General features: G+C 43.0%; 1 protein-coding gene across 6 annotated transcripts in view; it reads left to right on the forward strand.

Moving 5' to 3' along the window:
* amph (amphiphysin) overlaps window positions 1-23,429 on the forward strand; it is a 47,862-nt gene that overhangs the window by 18,350 nt on the left and 6,083 nt on the right. For 3 of the 6 annotated variants that reach the window (XM_080861265.1, XM_080861266.1, XM_080861264.1), the window contains exons 8-15: window positions 623-698; window positions 791-873; window positions 6,227-6,365; window positions 13,015-13,134; window positions 13,216-13,299; window positions 13,717-13,743; window positions 13,865-13,888; window positions 18,451-18,693. In XM_080861265.1, coding sequence (XP_080717391.1) covers window positions 623-698; window positions 791-873; window positions 6,227-6,365; window positions 13,015-13,134; window positions 13,216-13,299; window positions 13,717-13,743; window positions 13,865-13,888; window positions 18,451-18,693 — 796 coding nt within the window. Of the gene's footprint in view, window positions 1-622; window positions 699-790; window positions 874-6,226; window positions 6,366-13,014; window positions 13,135-13,215; window positions 13,300-13,716; window positions 13,744-13,864; window positions 13,889-18,450; window positions 20,404-21,538; window positions 21,572-23,429 lie in introns of all 6 variants that reach the window. The other 3 variants (XM_080861262.1, XM_080861261.1, XM_080861263.1) reach the window with 3 other exon arrangements.

Here is a 23,429-nt window from a genome sequence, read left to right on the forward strand (position 1 = left end):
TGAATATCTGGACCACGACCAATCAGAGAGGTCCCGCCCCTGACTATCTTTGATTGGTTTAGACCATGATAGGGGCACAATGTGTGTCTGCTGTTGACCACACGGAGACTTTCAGAGTTGCGGAGTATTTTTTATTTATTTTTTTTGTTACTCGAACAGTTGGTCGCACCAGTATTGCTCTCGTTTTATTGTTTTCTTTTTTCTTTCTCAACAGGTAATCCAGGTGATTGATAGATGTATTTTTTGTCTGCTTATTTAGTTGGTTTTTGTTTTTTGCCCTTTATCCCCGTCCCTCTTCTCCGCTGTTTTTTCCCCCTCTTCCTTTCTCCCTTTTCTTTTCCTCATTCAAGTCTGTCCCGTATTTAGCAAGTGAAAATAAAAAATAAAATAAACAATAAAAGGTGAATCAAATAGACCATTACGGCAAGGCTGGGATGGTCCATTTGGTAAAGTAAATCCGTTGGGCATCTTTCCTCGCCTTTAGACAATAATTCTGATGGCAAAAGAGCCAAACGGGACAGGCAAAAAAAAAAAAAAAGAGAAGAGAAGAGAACCTTCACAGCCCCAAATTGTAGTATTTATAAAAACAACAACAACCAAGTTTTACTTTTGTGTTCTGCAGCCGAGTTGGCTTCTACATCAGCACCTTCAAGAGTGTAACGAATCTTGAAGCAAAGTTTCATCGTGAGATCTCACTGGTGAGTTTTTCATTTCCTAAACCAACAGGGTTGCTTTTCTTTTTTTCTTCGAAATCATTTGAACTGAAAAATGTCTCTTTTAAACCATCCAGGTGTGCAGAGAACTGTACGAAGTGATGACCAAACTGGGAGAGCAGCACTCTGACAAGATATTCACCATCCAAGGGGCTCCGAGGTCAGTACAAGCTTTTTCCATAACTGAGGAAAACGAAGGTAGATCAGCGTTTGGTTTCAGTGTCTTAAACTGATTGTACAATGTGATGGCAGCAATGGGTTTAGAAAAAATCAATTTTATTATTCTGTTTTTAGTTATTCTTTCAACATAAACCAATCAAACTAGAGTTTGGGTGGCTGGGATTTAAAGATAATAGTCCAGTTTCCTTCCACAGTTCAAACACATGCATTTTAACTGGTCATCTAAGGAGCTTGGAAAGAAAAGCATCTGGACTACGATAACCTGGATGACTGAGAACCTTCACAGATTTATTAACTGGTCATTGTAAAGTACCCATAGAGTTTTAATCCACTCATCATGGACATGGATGTCATGGTAATTTGGGGCTTTTAATGATTTCTTTGAACTGTTCTTTTTCCAGAAAGTTCTTCAGAATTTATTTAGGATTAAGACAGTGTTTCCCAAACCTTTTTTGCTACGCCCCCCTTTGTTTTACAAGAAAAATGTTCGCACACGCACGCACAAACACATCCTCCAACCTCACACACCCTTATTTTGCTCCATCGTGGTTTATTTCACACTTCAAACATTTAGTAAACAATTAAACAAATACAAGTAACCTGCAATAAATTACAGGTATTAAGGAAATAAACTACTAACTCTTTTACGCTGTGTCCGCACCTACACGGGTATTTTTGAACACGCAGCTGTTTCGTCCACATAAACGGCGTTTCGAATCACAGAAAACTGAGATTTTTTTAAACTCCTTTTTTGCGTTTACGTGTGGACGAGGAATACAGAGTTCGTCACGCAACGTCAAAGGTATGTGCCTTTTTCCACGTCACGCTGTGGCCATGTTATTGTTTACATGAGATGAATTGCAGAATAGCAGATAGAGACAAAATACTGTTAATCTGACTGTCTGCAGGTTTTACACGCAGTTACTGTCCCTCCATTTACAAAGGCAGAGGCGTCACGGTGTCATTATTTTACGTGTAGTTGTTTTTTCCTGTGTAATAATGTTCAACATTGCTGTCAATACATTTTTCAAAAAAAGGCTCTCTGTGAAAAATGGGTTCAAAAACATAAACAGCTGTGGAATCCTGTTTGCCTGTGATTTGAACTGGGGGAACAAATCGTGTCAGGATCAGCCTGATGTTATTTGTATCCCGCTGTAACTTTACTGTATAAAGAGCAAACATCTCCAACATGTCAGGAGTAGTTAGTCATTACAACAAGTGTTTGTGAACTAAAAATCAAGAATGTGGGATCCTATTTGTCCGTGATTTGGAGAGCTCAGCGCTGCTCCCGACGAACGGAAAATTAATCCTGCAGGACACTGGTGCAGGTGAAGCCAAAGGGAAGATTTGCTTCACCATATTTTCTAGTCTTTGGCTTAGAATGAAGTTGGTTTGGAAACATATTCAGCGATGCTTCATTTCCTGCTTTGCGTTTGTGGGTGCCCCGTGCTAGCAGTGTCTAAGCGTTCAGGTTTTTTTTTCCCTTTTCATACCGCGACCCGCTGTAATGGCGCTGCGCCCCCCCCAGGGGGCGGGCCCCACACTTTGGGAAGGTCTAGATTAAGAGATGGAATGGCTTCTGACACTTCTTACTTGCATAAGTCCTTTCTTTGTGGCTCAGACAGTAAAAATATATATATATATTTTTTCCCCAGGAATTTTGCTCTGTCCTCAGGAGAAGACGTGTCTTCTGAATATAAACTAGCAATATAAAACTAGAAAGTTTCAGAAGAAATTTTAAGTGTGCCTATGCTGCTGCCAATGAGTGTTGTTTGCCATTGCCGGCTACAGGGAGCAAAACTCAGCAGAGCAGCCCTTCTCCACCATGAACTACGGTAAAAACAAACACTGCTCGCGCCTTACAGATGACAGCTTACAGTCTTGCGTAAAGATGAAGTGACTTCGTACAGCCCCGATTTGCAGACGCTGTGCGCAGAAGTTCAGGAGCAAAAGTCCCATTGTACCACGGCAGACATGATGATGTTTGCATGAACACGCTTTCTTAAAGCCTTTGAATGAAAACAAAAGGCTTTAAGTCAGCTTACATCACTGTCATACATATTCCTGTTGGTATATGTATGATTTCTATACATTTTACGTCAGATAAAAACGTTGTTCGTAAGATTCAGATAATTATTAAATAAAAGCCAGATATTTTAAATGAGAATAAGAAAGAAAAGTATTTCTTTGTGTCCCCCTTTCCCTGTTAATGCCCTGCCTGGCCCCCTGGCAAAACTTTGCTAGATTCGCCCCTGCACAGTTACCAGCTGTCAGCTACTTAGAAAAGGATCCTGGTGTTATTTGTCTCTCAGAAACAGCTCATAACTTCCCTTCAACTCATTCATGTCACCTAAAAGGTAAACCTGTTTCTCCATCACCTGTTCAGCTCTGATGATTCAGTAAGGACATCTCCTTGTTTCATCTTCATGTTTCCCTCTCACCAGATATACAAACCAATATCATGACCAGCAGGTTTTATAGCTGTGGCTCCAGCAAACATCAGCTGATACTAGAAATTAATATAAAAAAAATTCTAACAACAGCCGATCAAACTTAAACGTGCTGCTGTTGTTTAGCGCGACACCCGCCGATTTCCCCATTCTGGCGCAAAGTGGGCCAGATGTAAAGGTGATGACTGAAATTAGTCAATTAGTCTGTATCTGCTCAGTTTGAATCCAACAATAAGATGCTGTGCCCCAAAAGCTAAAAATAGTCTCTATCTCTTACTCACACACACACACACACACACACACACACACACGGTGTCATAGTCTATTAATTGGTAGCTTAAAAAAGAAGCTGAGGTCCATATTAGAAAAGCTGCTAAAATCATAAAACTTTACAGAATTGTAATAAATTAGCAATATAAATTGCTGGTCTGTGGTAGTGTATTAATTCGTAATGGAAAACAATAAGGTTGAACCAGGTGGAATCAAACCCACAATGTTTGGTCTGCAGACCCGTGTCATTACCAATTGCGCCACTGACAAGAGCAAGGGGTGCCTGGAAACCAGAGTGATGAGCAGTCAGAATTAGATCGCACTGAGAGGCGAAAAACGCCGTTTTTTTTGGTGTTACAAAACGTCGTGTAACTCAAAAAGTAGTTGGGATAGAAGAATAACTCTTGTACTGGGTCTTGGCATAGGCACACTTATGCACACTAACCCTAACCCTAATAAGAAGAATAAATCTGACGAATAGTAATAAGTATAAATCTGACGAATAGTAATAAGTGTGCCACTCGGCATAGGCACACTTAATAATGAAATTATCAATGTACTAAACATGGTGCATTCAGACTCAATGTCCCCAGCCACCCTTAGAATGCTTGTCCAAGCTCTACAACAGGTGGGAGTTGAAGCTCTGACGTACCAGGGCATCTCCCACTGCTACTGCACCATCACTGAATGTTTAGGTGAAGCCGGTCTGTCCAGCGTACTCCCCCACCACCTGATCCAACTCGCCACCAGGTGGTGATCCGCTCCTCTCTTCACCCGAGTTCCCAGAACATATGGCTGCATAGCTGATGATATGATTACAAAACTGATCATCGAACTGTGACCTAGGGTGTCCTAGTGCCACCTGCACTTACGGGCATCCTTATGTTCGAATGTGGTGTTCACTTTGGACAAACTGTAGTTTGCACAGAAGTCCAGTGTGGGCAGTTGCAAGTTGAGTTTAAAGGTGTTGATTATGGAGCAGGGGCTTCTTTCTTGGATGGCACCCTCTTAGTTCCTGAGATGTTTCCAGTTCATGGCAAGCTTGAGCCTTGGTGGTTCCTGGGTATTCTTGAACCAACCAATTTCCTCTGAACCTGAGGGGGACAGTTTGGGTCTTCCAGACCTAACAAAGTGTTGACTGATCCAAAAAACTTCTACTTAGTAATGTAAAGTTAAAATACCTTACCTTTTAATGTTAAAAGACATTCAGCACCACTTATTAAAAATGTAAGCGGGTGTATGTATACTTTTTTCCTATGTGGATTGTAGAGAATAAAATTTCTGGTTTTTTTTTTTTTTAGGTTACATCCTGGAAAAAGAACAGTTCAGAGAAATGATGAATAGCACAAAATTACCCTAACATTCATGGCCATGATTAGTGGATGAAAACTTCTGACTGCAGCTGTTGTCGTGTTCAAATTTTTCAGAAGGGATTCAGGAGAAATTTCTGTCGGTTAAAAAGATTTAATTTGCTTCAGCAGTTGAAATTACAAGTTGAAGCATTGAACTTCTGTGTGAACCACTGGTCTGCTACTCAGAAAGGATGACTGTCACAAATCACTGAGGACTCACACGCAGGACGCTCCAACTTGAGAAGGACACAGTGGAATTTTTTACACGTTCCACCAAGTGTATGTACAGACAGCGTAGGGAATAGTGCCATATACAAAGGTGACAGGGGTGTGGGCTCCAGGGAATCCAAGGTGGGGAGGATGGGGGGAAAACACTCGCTCCTCTTCGATCACTCACTGCTCGCCACCGGCCACTCTACAATCACTCGCTACAAGGAATCCTCTCAGGGAACACAGGGACGGGTCCGGGAATTTATATACAGAACATACACGTTAGCACAAAGGCACAGAAGTAACAAAGGCTTTATACTTTGAGAGCCCGGCTACACTGACGCGAGTCACACAATGATCCAGCGATGAATAGCAGCCATCCCTCGGCTTAAATGCTAACAGCGTAAGGGTTCAGCTGTTTCCTCTTCACGGGTGCGTAGCCGAGGGCATGAACCCACATTGAGTTCCGCCCCGGCGAGAGAGAGACAACAGTGCTACTGATCAGCTACCTGCTGATCCAAAGGGCCCTGACAATAATGGTGAAACGGGCTGTCCAGCTTATATACTGTGACAATAACAAAAGATTATTATGGCCATCTTCTCCCAACACAAATGCGGCAGTGTGCTCCTCCCATCCATTCACTTCCGACCTCCCATCTGCTCTGATTCCTGGAAGACACAGACACATAAATACACCCTACGTATCCTTGGCTATCTGCTCTTATTGTTATGCTGATTTCAGTTCAGGACATCTTTTTCGGACTTCCTGACCCAGAGACTATTCTAACCATTATCATGTATGTAAGCATGCTGCAAAAACCCTCTGCACTCTACGTGTGCAAATTTTCAAATCCAGACAACAGCGCTGAATGAAGCTCTCAACCCTCAAACACGCGCCAACACACTTATGAGAACATTTGCATTGTTTATATATTAACATAATAAAATGGCTTCATTTAATTATTTTATAAACAATTTAACAAATTTTCAACACTAAGTTTGAATGTGAGTGTGACAGAAGTCTTTGCTTAGTTTCTGTCCTGTTCATCAGTGATTCAGGACCTCTACGACTCGCGAGAACCCCATCACCACCAGAAGACGAGAGTCCACCTGATAGTCCAGATCTCAGCACCAATCATATGCTCCGTCCCATCTCACCTGGACCGCCTCGACCCAAATCTCCAATGCAGGTAAGTGTCAGGTCCCATGTAGATGTTAGTCACTGGATCTAGTTGTGTATCTGGACAAAATAATAATTTTCATTGTTTGTAAAAATGTAAATGTAGTAATTAGTTTTGCACTTGAATATTTGACCGAAGTTAATTTCATAGGTGCAGGTGTCAAACTCCAGTCCTCGAGGGCTGTGGTCCTAAACTTTTCCATGTGTCCCTGCTGCAGCACACCTGAATAACATTAATAAGACTTTATAGGACTTGACTGCAAGCTGAGGAGGCAGTTCAGCCCTTTGATTCGTGTAACAGCAGCTCATGAGTGAATGAACATGGTGCAATAAAAGTACTTTTAGAAGTACATTTTTCAAAACCCTTTACTTCACTCTAAGTTACTTGAGTAGGGTTAGGGGTTGCAGTCAAACTTTATAGTCTTGCTAATTAGCCACTAACGTTATTCAGGTGTGTTGCACCATGGACAAGCTTCAGGACAGCGGCCCTCAGTGACTGGAGTTTGACAGCCCTGGATTTGGATTGTGTTTTTAAAAACATGAAAATTTTAATAATTTTAAACACCCGACCTCACTCACAGCAGTGATCGATCACATGGCCTCATTACCAAAGCATTCAGGTGTTTCCTTTAAAAACAGAACTCTGTGGCAGTGCTGCTAACCAACTTTTGTCCTCCGCTGTTGACGGCGGAAATCTCTTTGCTGTTCCAACCTCAAAGGCTGCGAATAGGAATTTCTGTCAGTGATCAATAATGTCAAAGTCACAGCTCACCATTGTCTTTAACTGCAAAACTCGACCTGATCAGACTGAACAATAATAACAAGCGATCGATGGGTATGCATGACTGATAATGGTGTGTTTGTTTGAACTTCACGGTAACTTTCTGGGACTGTTTTTTCTTTGCTGCACACTTTTGTCTGTTGATTTGGTGAGTGAACAAGAGCTGTCTGTCCTGTGTCTGTGCCTCTGTCTGTAGATCACTACAGCAGTGTTATATACAGTCTGCAGATCATATATAACACAGTAGAGCCCAAGAGTAGAACATCACCTAGTTTCTACTGATGTTCATGAGATCTGACCTTTCCTAACATTTAACGTTCTGTACATGTCAGTGTATGTTGGTGTGTCTGTAATGTCATGGCAAGTTTCTACAACACTGGTTGAGTTTGCTAACGTGCAGTGCAAGAGCTGATATCTTAACCAGGAAATAGTGTAAAAACACCAAAACACGGAGGATCTCAATTGTCAGCCAGCCCATATGAGCTGCTGCTGATACTGAAATGTCATCAGACACCTTAAGACAAAATACAGGAATATCTGAGCATTGGTTCATTGACTCAAATAAAGACGCTGGCTGTGTAATGTGCAGATTCTTATGTATGATGTACAATAATAATTAAGTTTGTTGGTGTACAAATGATCAAAAACATTTTTACAAAAACGAAATACAACCAAAATTAAAGAAAGGAGATTTATCATTTCTAAAAAACATTTGTTGTCTAATTTTAAAATAGAGCCACGGCAGACTAGAGCACACTCTGACCATACTAACGAATGAAAACAAGTCATCACATCTCAGTGATGACTGAAAGAAAAGGAGCACTCTGCTGTTTTTTCTTACTTACAGAACTTTGAAGGAGGGTTAAGATCCACACATGAGTCAGGGTCGGGTCTGAATCCTCCTTGTCAGTCTGACATGGTGGGGGTTCACATTATAATCATGTCATAGACATGGTAAATGGACTGTTTCTTATATACAACCATTCAGTAAAGCACTGTTTTTTGTTTTAAGTGCGTTCTGACATTCACACACTGCTTCAGAGAGCAACATGGGGTGGTATCTTGCCCAAAGATTTGGTATGCAGACTGGGATCAAACCACCAACCTTCCGGTAAGTAGGTGACCTGCCCTACCACTCACCCTGTGGGTGGGTGCAGAACTAACTGAAAATACCAAACAGTTAAATCTAAACAGGCTGAAAGGTGAAACTAAAAAAACTAACCCAAAAATGCTACCACATAATCAGCAACATTCATTGTACACTAACCATTAACTAAGGTACCCAGCACACACACTTAAAAGTTAAGAACAAGTGTCCCGTCCAATCCCCCACATAGTTTCAAAGGAGCCCAGTCTATCAGTCAGAGAATAAAAAGCATGCTCTACTCTCAGACGGGATGCCAACAGGCCCTTTAGACTTTGCACAACATCAGTCCAACCCTGACCTAGCATCTGGTTCTTCCCAGTCTTCCATATTGCCAGCTTAGCTGTGCCAGACAAAAAATTAATCAGAACCAAGGTCCGTCTTTTCTGCACTGAATACTTAGGGCCAAAGACAAACAAAGGTACGGAGAAAGTCTCCCCTAAAGATTCCACCCACTCCTGCAACAAAGAAAATAAACCCACTAGCCGCGGACAACAGACCACTAAGTGCTCCAGCGTCTCCCTTTCTGAACAAAAAGGACAACCCTCCCCAGTGCTTGGGTCCAGGTGGGCTCTGTGTCTGTTCGTGGCTATTGCTCCATGTATAATCCTCCACTGGAGGTCAGCCATCCGTTTCTCAACAGGAGGCTTATACAGGACACTCCACCTGCCTTTAGGGGTAGAAACCGAAGCAAAAAACTCAGTCCATTTTGACTCCCGGATTCCAACCAGAGAGTGGAAATTCAGCACCTTAACACAGCAGAAATAAAGCTGCTTCTTGCCACAAGAGCTGAAACTATCCAGCACTGGTGTCCCCAGGGAGAGAAGCATGCCACTCCCCTCAGGCTGCTCCTCAAAGGCAGGACTGACCATCAATGAAGGGAAAACATATTCGCTGTCATCAGCCCTTTGATCAGCTAGGACACGATCACCAGCAAAGTCTCTCAGTGATGGCGACAGAGATTGCCAAACTTCCTCCATAATTCTCTCCGGCACTCTGTAGGACTTAATGCCTGTGACACCACCAAGTGCACCCAGAGACATCCTTGTAAGATGACCCAGTTTGACAACGCCAGCCTCCACAAACTTGGTCCGTATTGTAGCAGAAGAAAATACAGTGCTGGGAAAAAAGTCATTAAAAAACAGTGGCTCCTCGAAAAGCCACATCCCAGGTCTGGGGTCAGGAGTACGTGCAACCTTCAGCGTCCGCCAGGCGTTCACCACCGAGCTGTAAAATGGCACAAGTCCAGACAGATCCACCTGATCCAACTTCAGAAGAAAGAGGTGTTTATCCAATCCAAGCCGGCCCGCTCTCCTAAGCAGCAACTGAGCAGAAGTCATCCAGCTGTGACCACAGCCATACAGCAGCCTCTGTGCCGTCTGCAGTCTAAAGGTTGCTGTTCTGCACAAAACATTTATCAGGCCTTGTCCCCCCTCCGCCACAGGAAGATACAGGCCCGCCACACGAAGCCAATGCTGACCCGACCAGACAAACTTCACCAGAAGCCGCTGCACCTCTTCCAGAAGACCGCGTGGTGGCACTAAAACAAGCAATCTGTGCCATAAAAATGAGGCAACTAGATTGTTAGCTACTAGAACTCTACCCCTGTAGGACAGGTAGGGGAGCAACCGGTTCCATTTAGACAGCTTAGCCTCCACCTTTTCCCGCACTCCCTCCCAGTTCTGCTGCACAAAGTCATCACTCCCCAAGTAAACCCCAAGAGTTTTAATGCCCCTTTGACCCCAGCGAAGGTTCCCAGGAAGCTTGGGAATACTCGAGAAGTTCCACTGCCCCACCAAGCAGGCCTCACTCTTATCCCAATTAACCCTAGCTGAGGAAGCGTTTCCATACAAAACCAGACATTCCTGCAATTCCTGCACATCCCTTTGATCTGTAATAAAAACATTAACATCATCAGCATATGCTGACATAACGACAGGAGGGCTCTGAACCAGATCTGGCAAAGAGAAACCCTTCAACTTGCTTCTCAGTCTACAGAGAAAAGGCTCAATAGCAATGCTATAAAGCTGTCCAGAGATAGGGCAACCTTGTCTAATCCCTCTCCGAACCGGCACAGGACAACTCAACCCTCCTCCCACCTTCACAACACAGCAAGCATCGCTATACAACAGCTTCACCCAAGTCAGAAACCCCCACCCAACACCAAAGGTCTTCAAGGTGGAAAAAAGAAAATCATGGTCCACACGGTCAAATGCCTTCTCCTGATCAATAGAAATGATGCCAACTTTAGCATTGTACACTTTGCAAATATCAAACACATCTCTCATTAAAAATAAGTTATCAATCACAGACTGATCCAGAATACAGTAAGATTGATCCAAACCAATCAGTAGTTCAATGACCATTTTCAGTCTGTTCGATAAAACCCTGGAAAGAATCTTGTAGTCCGCACATAAAAGGGCCACTGGTCTCCAGTTTTTAAGAAGGGTTAAATCTCCCTTCTTTGGTATGAGAGAGATAACTGCATGCTTGCAGGAAGCTGGAAGTATCCCTTCTATAAAACATTCCTTAAACACGTCCAGTAGGTCCCGACCCAGAAGACTCCAGAAGTGCTTAAAAAAGTCTGATGGTAAACCATCTATTCCTGGAGCTTTGCCTAAAGCCATCTGAGACACCGCCGCAGACAGCTCATCCAAGGTCATATCCCTGTTCAAAACGTCCCGATCCCCTGGGCACAGCTGAGGAAGCCTCTGCAGAAGATCCGAAGCAGAGTCCACATCGCAGCTATCCGCACTAAACAAGTCCGTGTAAAAGGCCACTGCATGCCTTCTCATCTCAGCCAGATCCGTGGTCACCTTTCCATCCGAAAGCTGAAGACACACCATTTGCTTTCTGTGAACCACAGACTTCCCCAAATTAAAGAAAAATGTGGTTGGAGCATCCATGTCCTGGAGCCTGGCGAAACGTGCTCGAACCAAAGCTCCTTTAGCTCCCTCATGTAAAAAATGGTTAAGCTCTTGCCTTTTAGAATGTAGACAATCATTATTCTGCTGACCTAACTGTCAACCAGACACATTCTCCATATGTGTTATCTCTTTTTCAAGGTCCTGCACAGTTCTCATGATATTGGCTGTTAAAAAGAAAACTAGATCGCTGACAAAATACATGAATTTGGGACTTTTCTACCTCCCACCATTGAGTAAGGGAATCAAAATCAACCTTTCTTGATCTCCAGTAATCCCAAAAAACTAAAATTGTCACAGAATATCGATCATGCAAAATTTTTATATTAAACCGCCAAAAAGATTTGGAATTGCTGGTGGTAGATAGAAACGGGTCCATTAAAGCTAAGCGATGATCTGTAAAAACAACAGGAAAACACTGATGGTTAAAAATTCGAGCAGTAAATGAAACAGACACATAAAACCTGTCTAATCTCGCTGCACTAATCCTGCCATCAGTCACTTTCACCCAGGTATACTGCCTGGATGAGGGATGCTTCATCCGCCACGCATCAACCAAATTAATTTTCCGTAGGACATCTGATAAAGCAGAAGATGACTGAAGATGCGGCTCCGCCCCAGTCCTGTCCAAAGTAAAGTCAAGACAACAATTCCAGTCCCCACCCAACACAATACAGTCCCCTTAAGCAGCACCACTTAATTTTCCTTTTAATGTTTTAAACAAAATCTCACGTTTAGACCCTAAGGTTGGTGCATAGACAATAACAAAAGTAAAACTAAAACCTTCAATTTCAGCCTTCACCAAAAGGACTCTGCCCTTTACCATCTCTATGCTGAAAATATTTCCATTTAGAGAAGGAGAAAATAAAACAGCAACTCCTGCGCTAAAATTTGTCCCATGGCTAAGAAACTTCTGCCCTCCCCACCACAGATCCCAGTCTATTTCATTTAAACTGTCAGTATGTGTTTCTTGGAGAAAGACTATATCTAGTCTCTTCTGTTTGATCACCTCAGCTAATAAGGCTCTTTGATTTGCATCCCTGCACCCATTCACATTCCAGGAGGCCGCCCTCACTAAGAACTGAGTGAAGTATGCGTGTTAATCTAAAGGATGATGTTGTTTCTCCATAGCAGAGCCACATCAGCTACGTCTGCCACCAAATGTTTAATCAGTGATGCACCAGTCAAACTTTCTAAACACCAGACCGAGCCCTTCTCAGGTCTCTTTCACTTCACCTCATCGTGCTTTCCATCAGGGCCGAGGCAAATGGTAGAGTGCGTCTCCAATTCCTGGAAAGCACAACAGTTCTGAAGATGTCACAGGAACCAGTGTTGTAGAATCTGCCGTCTGCCATCAGAACAGTTGAAGGTTTTCTTCAGACTGGTTTATTTTGTACTTGTGTGATAAAGGTCTCAGATCTCAGACATAAACTCTGTGTGATCTGTACGCACGTAGCAGCTATCACTGTCTAACCTATGAACAAATTCAAAAACGGTATCAAAATTAAAATAAGTATTAATCATCTATTGAAGTAAATTTGGCTTCATACTTTTACAATTTAGCTGAAAAGTAAACATGTTATGGTGGAGGAAAGTTCCCCAGCCCTGTTTTAAAGGTTGGTTTAGTGCTTCAGCCTCTATCCATTTTCTGTGGGATTCTTGTGTTTTATGTCCAGTGGCAGTGATTAGACACATAATGCTGGTGCAGACATTGAAACAGTTTGTCAGAAGGTGTCTGTCTTTGGCAGCATGTTTTTATTTATTTATTTTTTTCACAATGATCATTAACAGCTCGCTGTGTTCGTTGTAGCTTAAAAAGGGGCCACCGGTGCCTCCTCCACCAAAGGTCACACCAACCAAGGAGGTGGCAGAGGAACAGATCATCGACCTCTTTGGTGGAGAATTTTTACCTGCTCCTTCGCCATCACAGGTATGAGTCCATGTGAATAATGACGGCAGATGTCGTGTGGGTGACAGACTTGCTTACTTGTTTTTGCACTGTCATCTGCAGCCCAATGAACGGCCCGGCGAATCTCTTCTTGATCTGGACTTTGATGCTTTTCAACCAGATGAAAGCGTTTCACCAGTACCACAGGTTCCCTTTATTACCCAAAAGCATCCACACATACACCTGAAAACCATAGCAGTGCACAGGTCTTATTTCTGACATCTCGGCAGGAGCGATTGAGAGCTGAGTCTTCACTTACTGTAATGATGACAATGGGAAGCAAACTGATAAATAATTCACCTGCTATCAGCTAACAGACTAGAAGACAGGTGGCGTTTCAGCTGCTGACACACCTGTTAGTAGCTCTTTGGTCCTTAATTCTCAGATTAGATTTTTATATTTCTTCTTGTTGTAGTAAAAATTACTTCTGAAGATAAGCAGTTTTATATGGATTTTCTTAAACTGTAATATATTTGACAAATCAAACAGTCCAAACATTGTTCCTTTCTTCTTGCCAGTACCTCACAAACTGTGTTAGTTATTCAGTATTTTTGCTCCTTTCAGACTGCTGTACCATGGGACATGTGGTCGGTGAGTAACTAACCCTAACCCAACTACTTCTTATTCTACAGCTTGATTTAATGAGAAAACGATCAAGTAAATCTATAAATCCAGATTGCAGTGGTAAATTCAGTTTTATCCCCTTTTTAAGGCAAATACTCAAGCTGCTCAGCCTGTAAGTAAACTCGCATAGTTCACTCTGTAATACATCATTTATTAATAAAGTTATTCACTCCATCAGATGGTCTTGTTAATCCAGTATAGTCTGCACAAAGTCAACGCTGGTCAACAAATGGATCTTTCTGGGTCAGTTTTTCTTTCTTTGGAAATGTAAATCATTATTTTACTCAGTCGTGTTATCGCTGAAGAGCTGTTGCCACATATTTACAATTTCCACAGTTTAAAAAAACATTATCAAAAAGAGGAGCTGGAGCAGTTAGTTAAATTCAGGAAGCCCCACAAAATTTATTCTGTACATCTGGATGCATCGCTCCAAAATACCGTGTCCAGAAGAACAGAATACATTTTCTGGGCTTTCCTGACATAGATAATTGAGCATTTATCAAGACCAAGACTTATGGGAGATTTCCCCAAGGCTGGTTGTCTTACCCCTGTTTAGTTTAAGACAAAAATATATTAACCACTTATACACCAAAACACAGCATAGGTTCTCGGAAGCTGTAATCTTATAGTGTTTACATGTGTAGTGGTACTAGTAGTATAACCTTTTTAAAATTAGTTTGGGGGAAAAAATCATATAACTGGTTTAAATTAAAACCCCATCATCTCATATTTAACTTTCTCTAAAATGGATTCATTCATGTTGTGAATTTTAGGTGTGTGGATTAATAAAGAAAGAAAACAAACAAACACATACCTAGAACCACCGACTAATTCATTTTGACCCCAAAGAAATTAATGCACAACAGTTGCAGCATGCCTGGTTGCCAAGCAACACTCTTTATTTGCACATGAAGACTGTTTGACATGAAGACTGCTGTATCAGAACAGCTGAGACATGGTGTCTCTTTCAGACCCCAAAATATGCCACTCCAAAAATTGGTCCACCCCAGGGATTGGGTCCCCTGACACAAACAGAGTAACATAGTGTACGCTGTTAAGTACCAGGAGGATTGCTAGGATTTATACATCGGGGAAACCAAACAACCTCTGGCGAAGCGGATGGCACAACACAGAAGAGCTACCTTGTCAGGCCAGGACTCTGCAGTCTATTTACACCTACAGGCCAGTGGACACTCTTTCAATGATGAGGATGTAACATCCTGGACAGGGAGGAATGCTGGCTTGAGGGTGGAGTCAAGGAGGCTATTTACGTGAAAAGGGAAAGACCATCTCTGAATCGAGGAAGTGAATGGCATGTCATGGCCATTGACCAAAGGTCATGACAATTTGTATGTTGTTAACGCCATAACCACATTAACGTGGCAAATCCCTGTTAGCGAGTTATCGCGGATCGGCCCGTGCGTGGGGCTGCACGGCGTCAACGCGTTATTGTGGTTAGATCATTAATGTGTTGATAGTGACTATACACAGTGCAGGTAGAACACAGTTTCCCCCTCCTGAGTCACCTGACGATTTGCCAGAATCTCTCTGAAAGTCTTTTTCCATGGCCTCTCCAAACTCCTGCTACACAAGTTTTTGCTTCTTCCACTGCCTGAGCTGCATTACGCTTGGCCTGGTACGTATCAGCTGCCACAAATTCCACAGGCTAACTGAGCCCGATAGGATTCCTTTTGCAGCCTGGTGGCTCCCTTCATCTCTGGTGTCTACAATTTGGTTTGGGGGTTACCACCATGACAGGCACCAACCACGTTGTGGCCACAGCTCAGTTCAGTGGCTTTGGCAATGGAGGTGCTGAACATGGTCCATTCAGACTCAATGTCCCCAGTCTCCTTCAGAATACTGCCGGAGGTATATGTCGAAGATCTCACGGGCCTGGGCCTCTGCAAGGCGTTCACTCACTATATGAGTTTGTCTAGCGTCCTCCCCTGCCGCCTGATTGAACTCACTACCAGGTGGTGATCAGTTGATGGCTCAGCAGCTCTCTTTACCAAAGTGTCCAGAACATATGGCCTTAGGTCTAATAATACGATTACAAAATTGATCATCGACCTGCAGCCAAGAGTGCCCTGGTGCCTGGTGCACTTATGGATACCTTCACTTTGTTTGTTATGGACAAGCTGTGATTTGCACAGAAGTTCAACATCAAAAATACCACTCAGGTTCAGATCCAGGAGGCCGTTCCTCCCGATCTAGAGTCATTTCTTTATCCAGAGTTGCACTAACTCAGGCTTCTTTCAAGACAGATGTGACATGTCCCAACTGCTAGTCTTGGTAGCTGAGGATTGGTCAGACAGGGCCTCCGCTACTGGCTGCAGCCTGACACCCAGCTCCTACGGCACTTCCTGCAGTTGGTGGGCCTACAAGAGGACGGGCCCATGTCCCTTTTGTCGGGTTGTGCCCCGCCAGGCCCCATGAACTAAGGCCCAGCCACCAGACCCTTGCCCTCAGGCACCATCCAAAGGCCTGCCTTCAGGGTGAGACCCCAGTAACCCTATCCAGGGCAGGGTAAACTGTTCCCTTAATGGTATACTACCATTGGGGCCCTGCAAGGGGACATAAGCCCACCTGACAAAATAACCCCTAGGATCCCTGGGACACACAAACCCTTCCACCATGATAAGGTAGCGATTCATGGAGGGGAAACAAATTAGGCATAATATCAGAAAGTATATTTAAAAAGAAAGCTCTTGAAAGAGCCATGTTGGGTGTTTTGAAGCTTTTCCTAATGGCATGTAAATCAATTCCTGGAATCAGATACATTTCTAAAAGGTATATAAAAGGAAAGATGGGAAAAGGGAGGATATTCTAAAGTTAACCAGAAACTTGGGAAAAAATATCAATACCAGTGGAAAAGTACCTCCTCTTTTTCCTTCAGAGAGTTTGGATGGGAGAACTTTTCAGAGCTTCAGTGCAATGTAGGTTTCTCCACGGGGAACTAACTTGCTGGAGATCCTGAGGTGAAAAGCATAGAAACCACTTCCATATTTTCTGGTCTTGCCCACAAATCAGCACATACACAAGACATTAGAAAAAAACATTTAAAGTAACAATTCTGTTATCATTTGATACCCTGTACTTAGTTTCCAAATTTCCAACTCTGGAGGGTGATAAGAAGTATTTGTTAGTAGCCGGTAAGAAAGCACTCAACAGGAAGTAACTAATTAAATCTCCCCTTCAACTGAAGTCTGGGTTGATGTGATTTACAATATTTATGTGATGTGAGAAGCTGACTCTTATTTTGAGACAGGAGTTGGAAAAAAAATCACACTCATCTGGAAACTCTGAACTCACTACACCAGATCCTCTAAGATTTGAATTTTAATAAATAAATAAATTTATTAAAATGAACAGATAATTTTCTTATCTCGAGTAAAATGCTAGTCACTATTCTCCACTGGTTTATTAGTTTTGTTTTCGTCTTTCCTTCTCTGTTTTGTTACGCTAATGATAATTATGGACCAAAAGTGCATTCAACTCAATTGTAACACTTATATTTTCTGAAAGAAAACTTGAATAACACACATCTATCTATCTCCTAGACTTCAGGAAACACAGCCTGCCTCTCCATATCAATGTCACTGGGGTGAAAAGAGCTTATGGCCACACATTCCTTGACATTCACATGTCATGGACCCCTGAGGTGGATGTAAATGCCACAGTGACAATGGGCCAAGCAGTGGCATTATTTCTTCAGGGTGTTTAGGAAGGAACCGGCTGCTTCATCACTAAAGCCTACAGAGGACTGGTGGAGAGCGTTGTCATTACTAGCGCCATTGTATGTTATGAAAAACACCACTCAAGCATAGAAGGCTCTCAAGAGAGTCATAAAGGCTACAGAGAGAATTATAAGAGCTAATCCTCCATCAATTGACTCAACATACACACAACTCTGCAAGAAAAGAGCCCAAAACATCATCAGAGACAGTTATCATCAGGGGTCACACGTCCTCAGACCAAAACAATCATGGATCGCATGCAGCTCGAGATGCAGGAGAGTGGACGTGCTGATCACGAGACGCTCTCACAACTGCTTCTTTCCTACTACAGTCAGACTGATGGCAAAAACTAAATAAGGACTAACACAAAATCTAAGTTACTCAGTGTGATATATATTTCAATGTGCAAACCCTGTGAAAATGGTCAGGTACAAGGCACTAGAATAAAAATGCAGCAGCTAATGTCTAATGGGACTATGGGTCAGAGTCCCATTGAAATTAAAGTTATGGCTATATCTGCATTCATTAAAAAAATAATCATCTACTTTACATCTAAGATGACTGCTGAGTTGTACACGTTGCTTCTTCAGGGACCTGACCGATTCTATAGACTACAGTCAAATGAAGGCAAAATGCCCCCCAAAAGTCCAACAGTTTGACTAGAAGGTTTCTAATCTAGTGGGGTTTTTTTCTTTGATTGTTTATTTTAAAACTTCCCCTTGAAGTTACATTGAAGCAGTGCAGGTGCTTCAATCAGAAAACTGAAACAGTTTGATCAGCTGTGACTGGTCATCTTTGTGCAGACGACACTGTATTCTCATTTCCTTCCATGAAACCACATGTCTGCCTGATAACATGCTGTGTTGCACAACCTTGTACTGAGGTTAGAGTGGGGAGGGGCAAACTTTAATTCATCATTCGCTACCTGTCCAAGCAGGCTGCAGATACCGGCTTTGTCGCTGACTGGTCTGCTGATTTTGGTTCAGTGTCAGCCAACGGAGAAGATGCTTCAGGAGCTGAGGAACCTGCTATCCCTGGAGGTCCGACTGTGGGGCAGGAAGGGGCACAAGAAGGGGTGCAGGGTGAGACTCGGGGCTGGCCCCAGGGAGAAGGGATTCAGCCAGGTGGAGAATCAACAGCAATCACCCGGGACAGTGAAATCACACCAGCTGAAGATGAGGTTAGCTGCTGGGAATCTCAACCTAACTCCAACCTTCATTCCTCCCTGTGCTGTGGAGAGGATGATAGTACAGGGCAGGCAGATTCAGGGGCAGATGAATTAAGGAAGGAAGATCGCAGAAAGTCTACCCCGGGACTTATATTCACCAATGAGTACGGTGAACAAATTGAGGAAATTGCAGAGGACAGAGGAGACAAATGGTCCAGGTCTCCTGAAGGGTCAGGATCTGAATATGAAACTGCTGAGGAGTGGGGTGATGGTGGTCAGGGAGGAGGCTGGGCAAGTGCTGATGATGAGCTTTCATATGATGATCGAACCCAAGAGAAGAGCCAGAAGGTTCAGGCAGGTGGAGCTGTCCCAGGAGATTGTCCTCAAACAAGAGAAGTTGTTTCCGATTGTTCTAGTATTGCAGCCAAAAGAAACAGAAATAATTCATCCGAAGCAGTGCCAGAGAGACCAGATGTTTATCAAGATCACTGTGAAACTGAAGGAGAAACAGATGAAAGAGTTTATTTCTCTGAAACACAGGGAGGTGCGTTTGATTTTGATCTTATCTCAGAAAAACAGGGAGGAGGTGCGTTTGATTCCGATCTACTTGCAGAAACTTGTGGAGGAGGTGCGTTTGATTCCGATCCTTTTGCAGAAACACAGGGAGGAGGTGCATTTGATTCCGATCCTTTTGCAGAAACACACGGAGGAGGTGCGTTTGATTCAGATCTTATTGCGGAAACAAAGGGAGGAGGTGCGTTTGATTCCGATCCTTTTGCAATAACTCAGGGAGGAGGTGCGTTTGATTCTGATCCTTTTGAAGAAAAACTGGGAGGAGGTGCGTTTGATTCTGATCCTTTTGCAGAAACACAGGGAGGAGGTGCGTTTGATTCAGATCTTATTGCGGAAACAAAGGGAGGAGGTGTGTTTGATTCCGATCCTTTTGCAGAAACAAAGGGAGGGGGTGCGTGTGATTCAGATCTTATTGCGAAAACAAAGGGAGGAGGTGCGTTTGATTCCGATCCTTTTGCAATAACTCAGGGAGGAGGTGCGTTTGATTCTGATCCTTTTGAAGAAAAACTGGGAGGAGGTGCGTTTGATTCTGATCCTTTTGCAGAAACACAGGGAGGAGGTGCGTTTGATTCCGATCCTTTTGCAGAAACTTGTGGAGGAGGTGCGTTTGATTCCGATCCTTTTGCAAAAACACAGGGAGGAGGTGCGTTTGATTCCGATCTTATTGCAGAAACACAGGGAGGGGGTGCGTTTGATTCCGATCCTTTTGAAGAAACACAGGGAGGAGGTGCGTTTGATTCTGATCCTTCTGAAGAAAAACAGGGAGGAGGTGTGTTTGATTCAGATCCTTTTGCACAATCACATTGTGGAGACAAAATGGGTGGTTTTGAATTTGATCCATTTGCTGAGACTTCAAAGAAAGCTGAGGCTGTGTTAACTGGGGATAGAAAGAGTGGGTGGGATTTTTCCAACAGTTTCTCAGCCATCTCTTCAGGGACCGGGGCTCCTGCTTCCAGCAATACCTCCTGGCAGGAAGGTAGTGGCAGCAAAAATTCTGCATCCATCTGTGGAACAGCAGCAGCAGGAAATAAAGAAGTAAACAATCCCCGAATTCACAAAGAACCAGAAAATTCAGACATGTCCGAAGATGAGGCGGCAAACCGGAGATTTGGAAAGTTGTACCAAGAGCTAGATACAGAAAAGGAAGAGGTACTTGACTCCCTTCCTTTTGTAGTTGAATGGTAGATTAGAAAAGAATAGAAACAAATTTCAAACAGACCTTTCCTGTCTACCACCCTCCCAGAGACTGAGAAACAGTGAAAGTCCTAAAACCTGGACCTCAGCCTGAGCTCCTCCTGCCTCTCCTTTTGCTTGCCTCCATCTCTTACTATCCTCTGCTTGTTCATTCCATGTTTACACCCATTTCAAAACGAGTCCATCTTTTTATTAGATTGGTCTTACTTGAAGGCTTCTAATATTATTAATACTAACATATATCTCTGGAATTCAATTTAGGTGACCAATACATTTAATGGATTTTCACAGGTAATTTTATTCTAAGCTTAAAGTAATTGGATCCAAAACACTGAAATGAATCGAGTTGTTGTGATTAGTGTCTGGGTTTTGGTAGAAGATCGTTCTTACTAAGTCAACTGAAAGTTTGGGTTTCACCAATGATTCGCTCTAATTCATTGTCATTTTTACTATTTTCTCTAGTTTCTACAAACAATTTTCAGACTTAGAGTAGAACAACGTAAAAAGATTAGAAGCAGGAAGGGGTCAATGCAGAGTTCAGAGATCACTGCCAGAGACTAGTGACTTTGAAAGTAGATGGCGAACCCAACAGCTTACTTCCACAAAGCCAAGAAGCCTTTATTGTCCAAGTAATGTTAGTCTCCTCTCCAAGTGTCTCTGTTCTATGTCACAACAATGTTTGATGAGAGTGTTCTGCAGATGTACTGAAAGTAAAGCAACAGCACTCCTGCTACATTTGAATTTTTCAAACGTAGCTCCTTAAACCTGCATTTGAGTTAAATTTGGAGATGGTTGCTTTCTCCAAAGATTCTAACCATAGCATGTTAGAGAAGAAATCTGAGAAAACTTTCACGGGGGGAAATTCTCTATGTATGATAACTCTGTTGAAATCATGGATCTCACACTTTAAGTGGCCTCATAGGACCATAATTTTTGAAGGTGCAGTTGCAGAACTTTGATTGCATCTTATCCTACATCCCCATCTCTTAAATATTTCCCTTTTATTTGTGAATGCTAAAAAATGATGCAATTCTCAGTCAGTCAGTTGTGACTTGTTTTTCTCTTTTTATTAAACACATGCACTCTTAAGGATCCATCATTTTTCGCAGATTTTGATAAGATGGTGAGTTTTATAAACATTTGTGTAAACCCCCCCCCCCCACCCCATCTTCCATCTAACTAAGTATCTACACACCTATTTACAGTTCTGTGAAAAACTGAATCCACCTCATTTTTCAGCAGCAGTAACCTGCTGTGATGCTTTCTGTGGGACTTTCTCTGTCACTGTGAAGGAGTTTATGTCCACTCACTTATGCACAGCCTTCTGAAGGTCCAACCACAGCATCTCACTCAGGTTGAGCTCTGGACTCTGACCAAACCATCGTAGTTGCTCCATTCGTTCCTGTTTCAGCCGTTCTGTTGGATGTTTGTGCTGCTGCTGATGGTCCGAGCTTCAGCTATGGGACAGACGGCCTCACACTGACTCTAGAACACTTAGACAAGAGTTCACGGTGCACTAAGATCATCGTCCCTCCTCCACCGTGCTGACAGCTGCTCTCAGGTGTTTTTGCTGATATGCTGGGTTTGATTTTGTGCGTTATGGACAAACATCTCCACTTTGGTCTTGTCTGTCTGAAGGATACTGCTCCAGGAGGCTTTCTTTTTAGACAGAAGAAGCCTTCCCCGGCAGTCCTGCATGCTCAGGCTTTTTTTTAGTCATACTGTCATGAAGTTTAAGTTTAAACCTGCAAACTGAAGAGTCTGAGATGGAGCTCTTGTATTTTTTTGGAGTTTCCCACAGTAAATGATAAATGGACTTGTAGTTGCATACTGCTTTTGTGCTTTAGCTGACCACTGCAGGCTTTTTGCTTACAAGCCGTATTCACCATAGCTGGACTGGCCATCGGGCATACCGGGCATTTGCCTGGTGGGCCGATGTTTTTTTTTTAAGTTTTTTTTTATGCTGGCCGATGTGTAAAAATAAGTCGGTTGTTTGGTGGTGGCTATGGCGGAGCTTCCACAGAGTCAGCAGGTGGATGAGAGAAAGGGGAGGCAGGAGGAGGAGAGACCCGAGGCGGCTGCCGGTCCGAGTGTCAGGTGAACTGAACTTCAGGTAAGAAGTTATCACTGCAGTGTATCTGGGTCAGATATAAACCAAGTTTAGGTGGAGTTTTTTTGCGCTGTGCTGACTTTTTACAGTCAGTTACAATAACTCGTACTGCGTACTAGCTAGCATGACGGAGTTTATATACAGCTGGGTGGGTGCTATGATGTTACTGATAAGGAATTGTATTTTACTCATAAGGTTAGTTAGTAGAGTTGCCAACCATCCCGTAAAAACGGAATCATCTCGTATTCAGAGAAAATATTACGTGTTTCGTGTTGAGCTGAAAAGGAACAGTTTGTCCCGGACTTCAGCTAGAATGGAAAAATGACACAAAGCTGGAGTTATTCTGTGTCTTCACGCTGTCAGCTGTTTCTTCTCTCATTCTCTCGCCCTCCCTCTCCTGTTGCTACTTCAATCATGAAACTGATCAATGATCAGCTGATCGTCTCTTTTTTTCTTTATCGCCCACTTTGCACCAGAAAGAGGAAACCAGCGGATGTCGCGCTAAACAACAGCAGCACGTTTAAGCTTGATCAGCTGTTGTTAGAATTTATTTAATATTAGTTTCTAGTATCAGCTGATGTTTGCTGGAGCCACAGCTGTAAAGCTGCTGGTCATGATGTCGGTTTCGATATGTGGTGAGAGGGAAACATGAAGATGAAACCAGGAGATGAACAGGTGATGGAGAAACAGGTTTACCTTTTAGGTGACATGAATGAGTTGAAGGGAAGTTATGAGCTGTTTCTGAGAGACAAATAACACCAGGATCCTTTTTTAAGTAGCTGACAGCTGGTAACTGTGCAGGGGCGGATCTAGCAAAGCTTTGCCAGGAGGCCAGGTAGGGCATTAACAGGGAGAGGAGGACACAAAGATG

The sequence above is a fragment of the Rhamphochromis sp. 'chilingali' genome, assembly GCF_963969265.1.
Source record: "Rhamphochromis sp. 'chilingali' genome assembly, chromosome: 16".
In the NCBI taxonomy this organism is placed as follows: Eukaryota; Metazoa; Chordata; class Actinopteri; order Cichliformes; family Cichlidae; genus Rhamphochromis; species Rhamphochromis sp. 'chilingali'.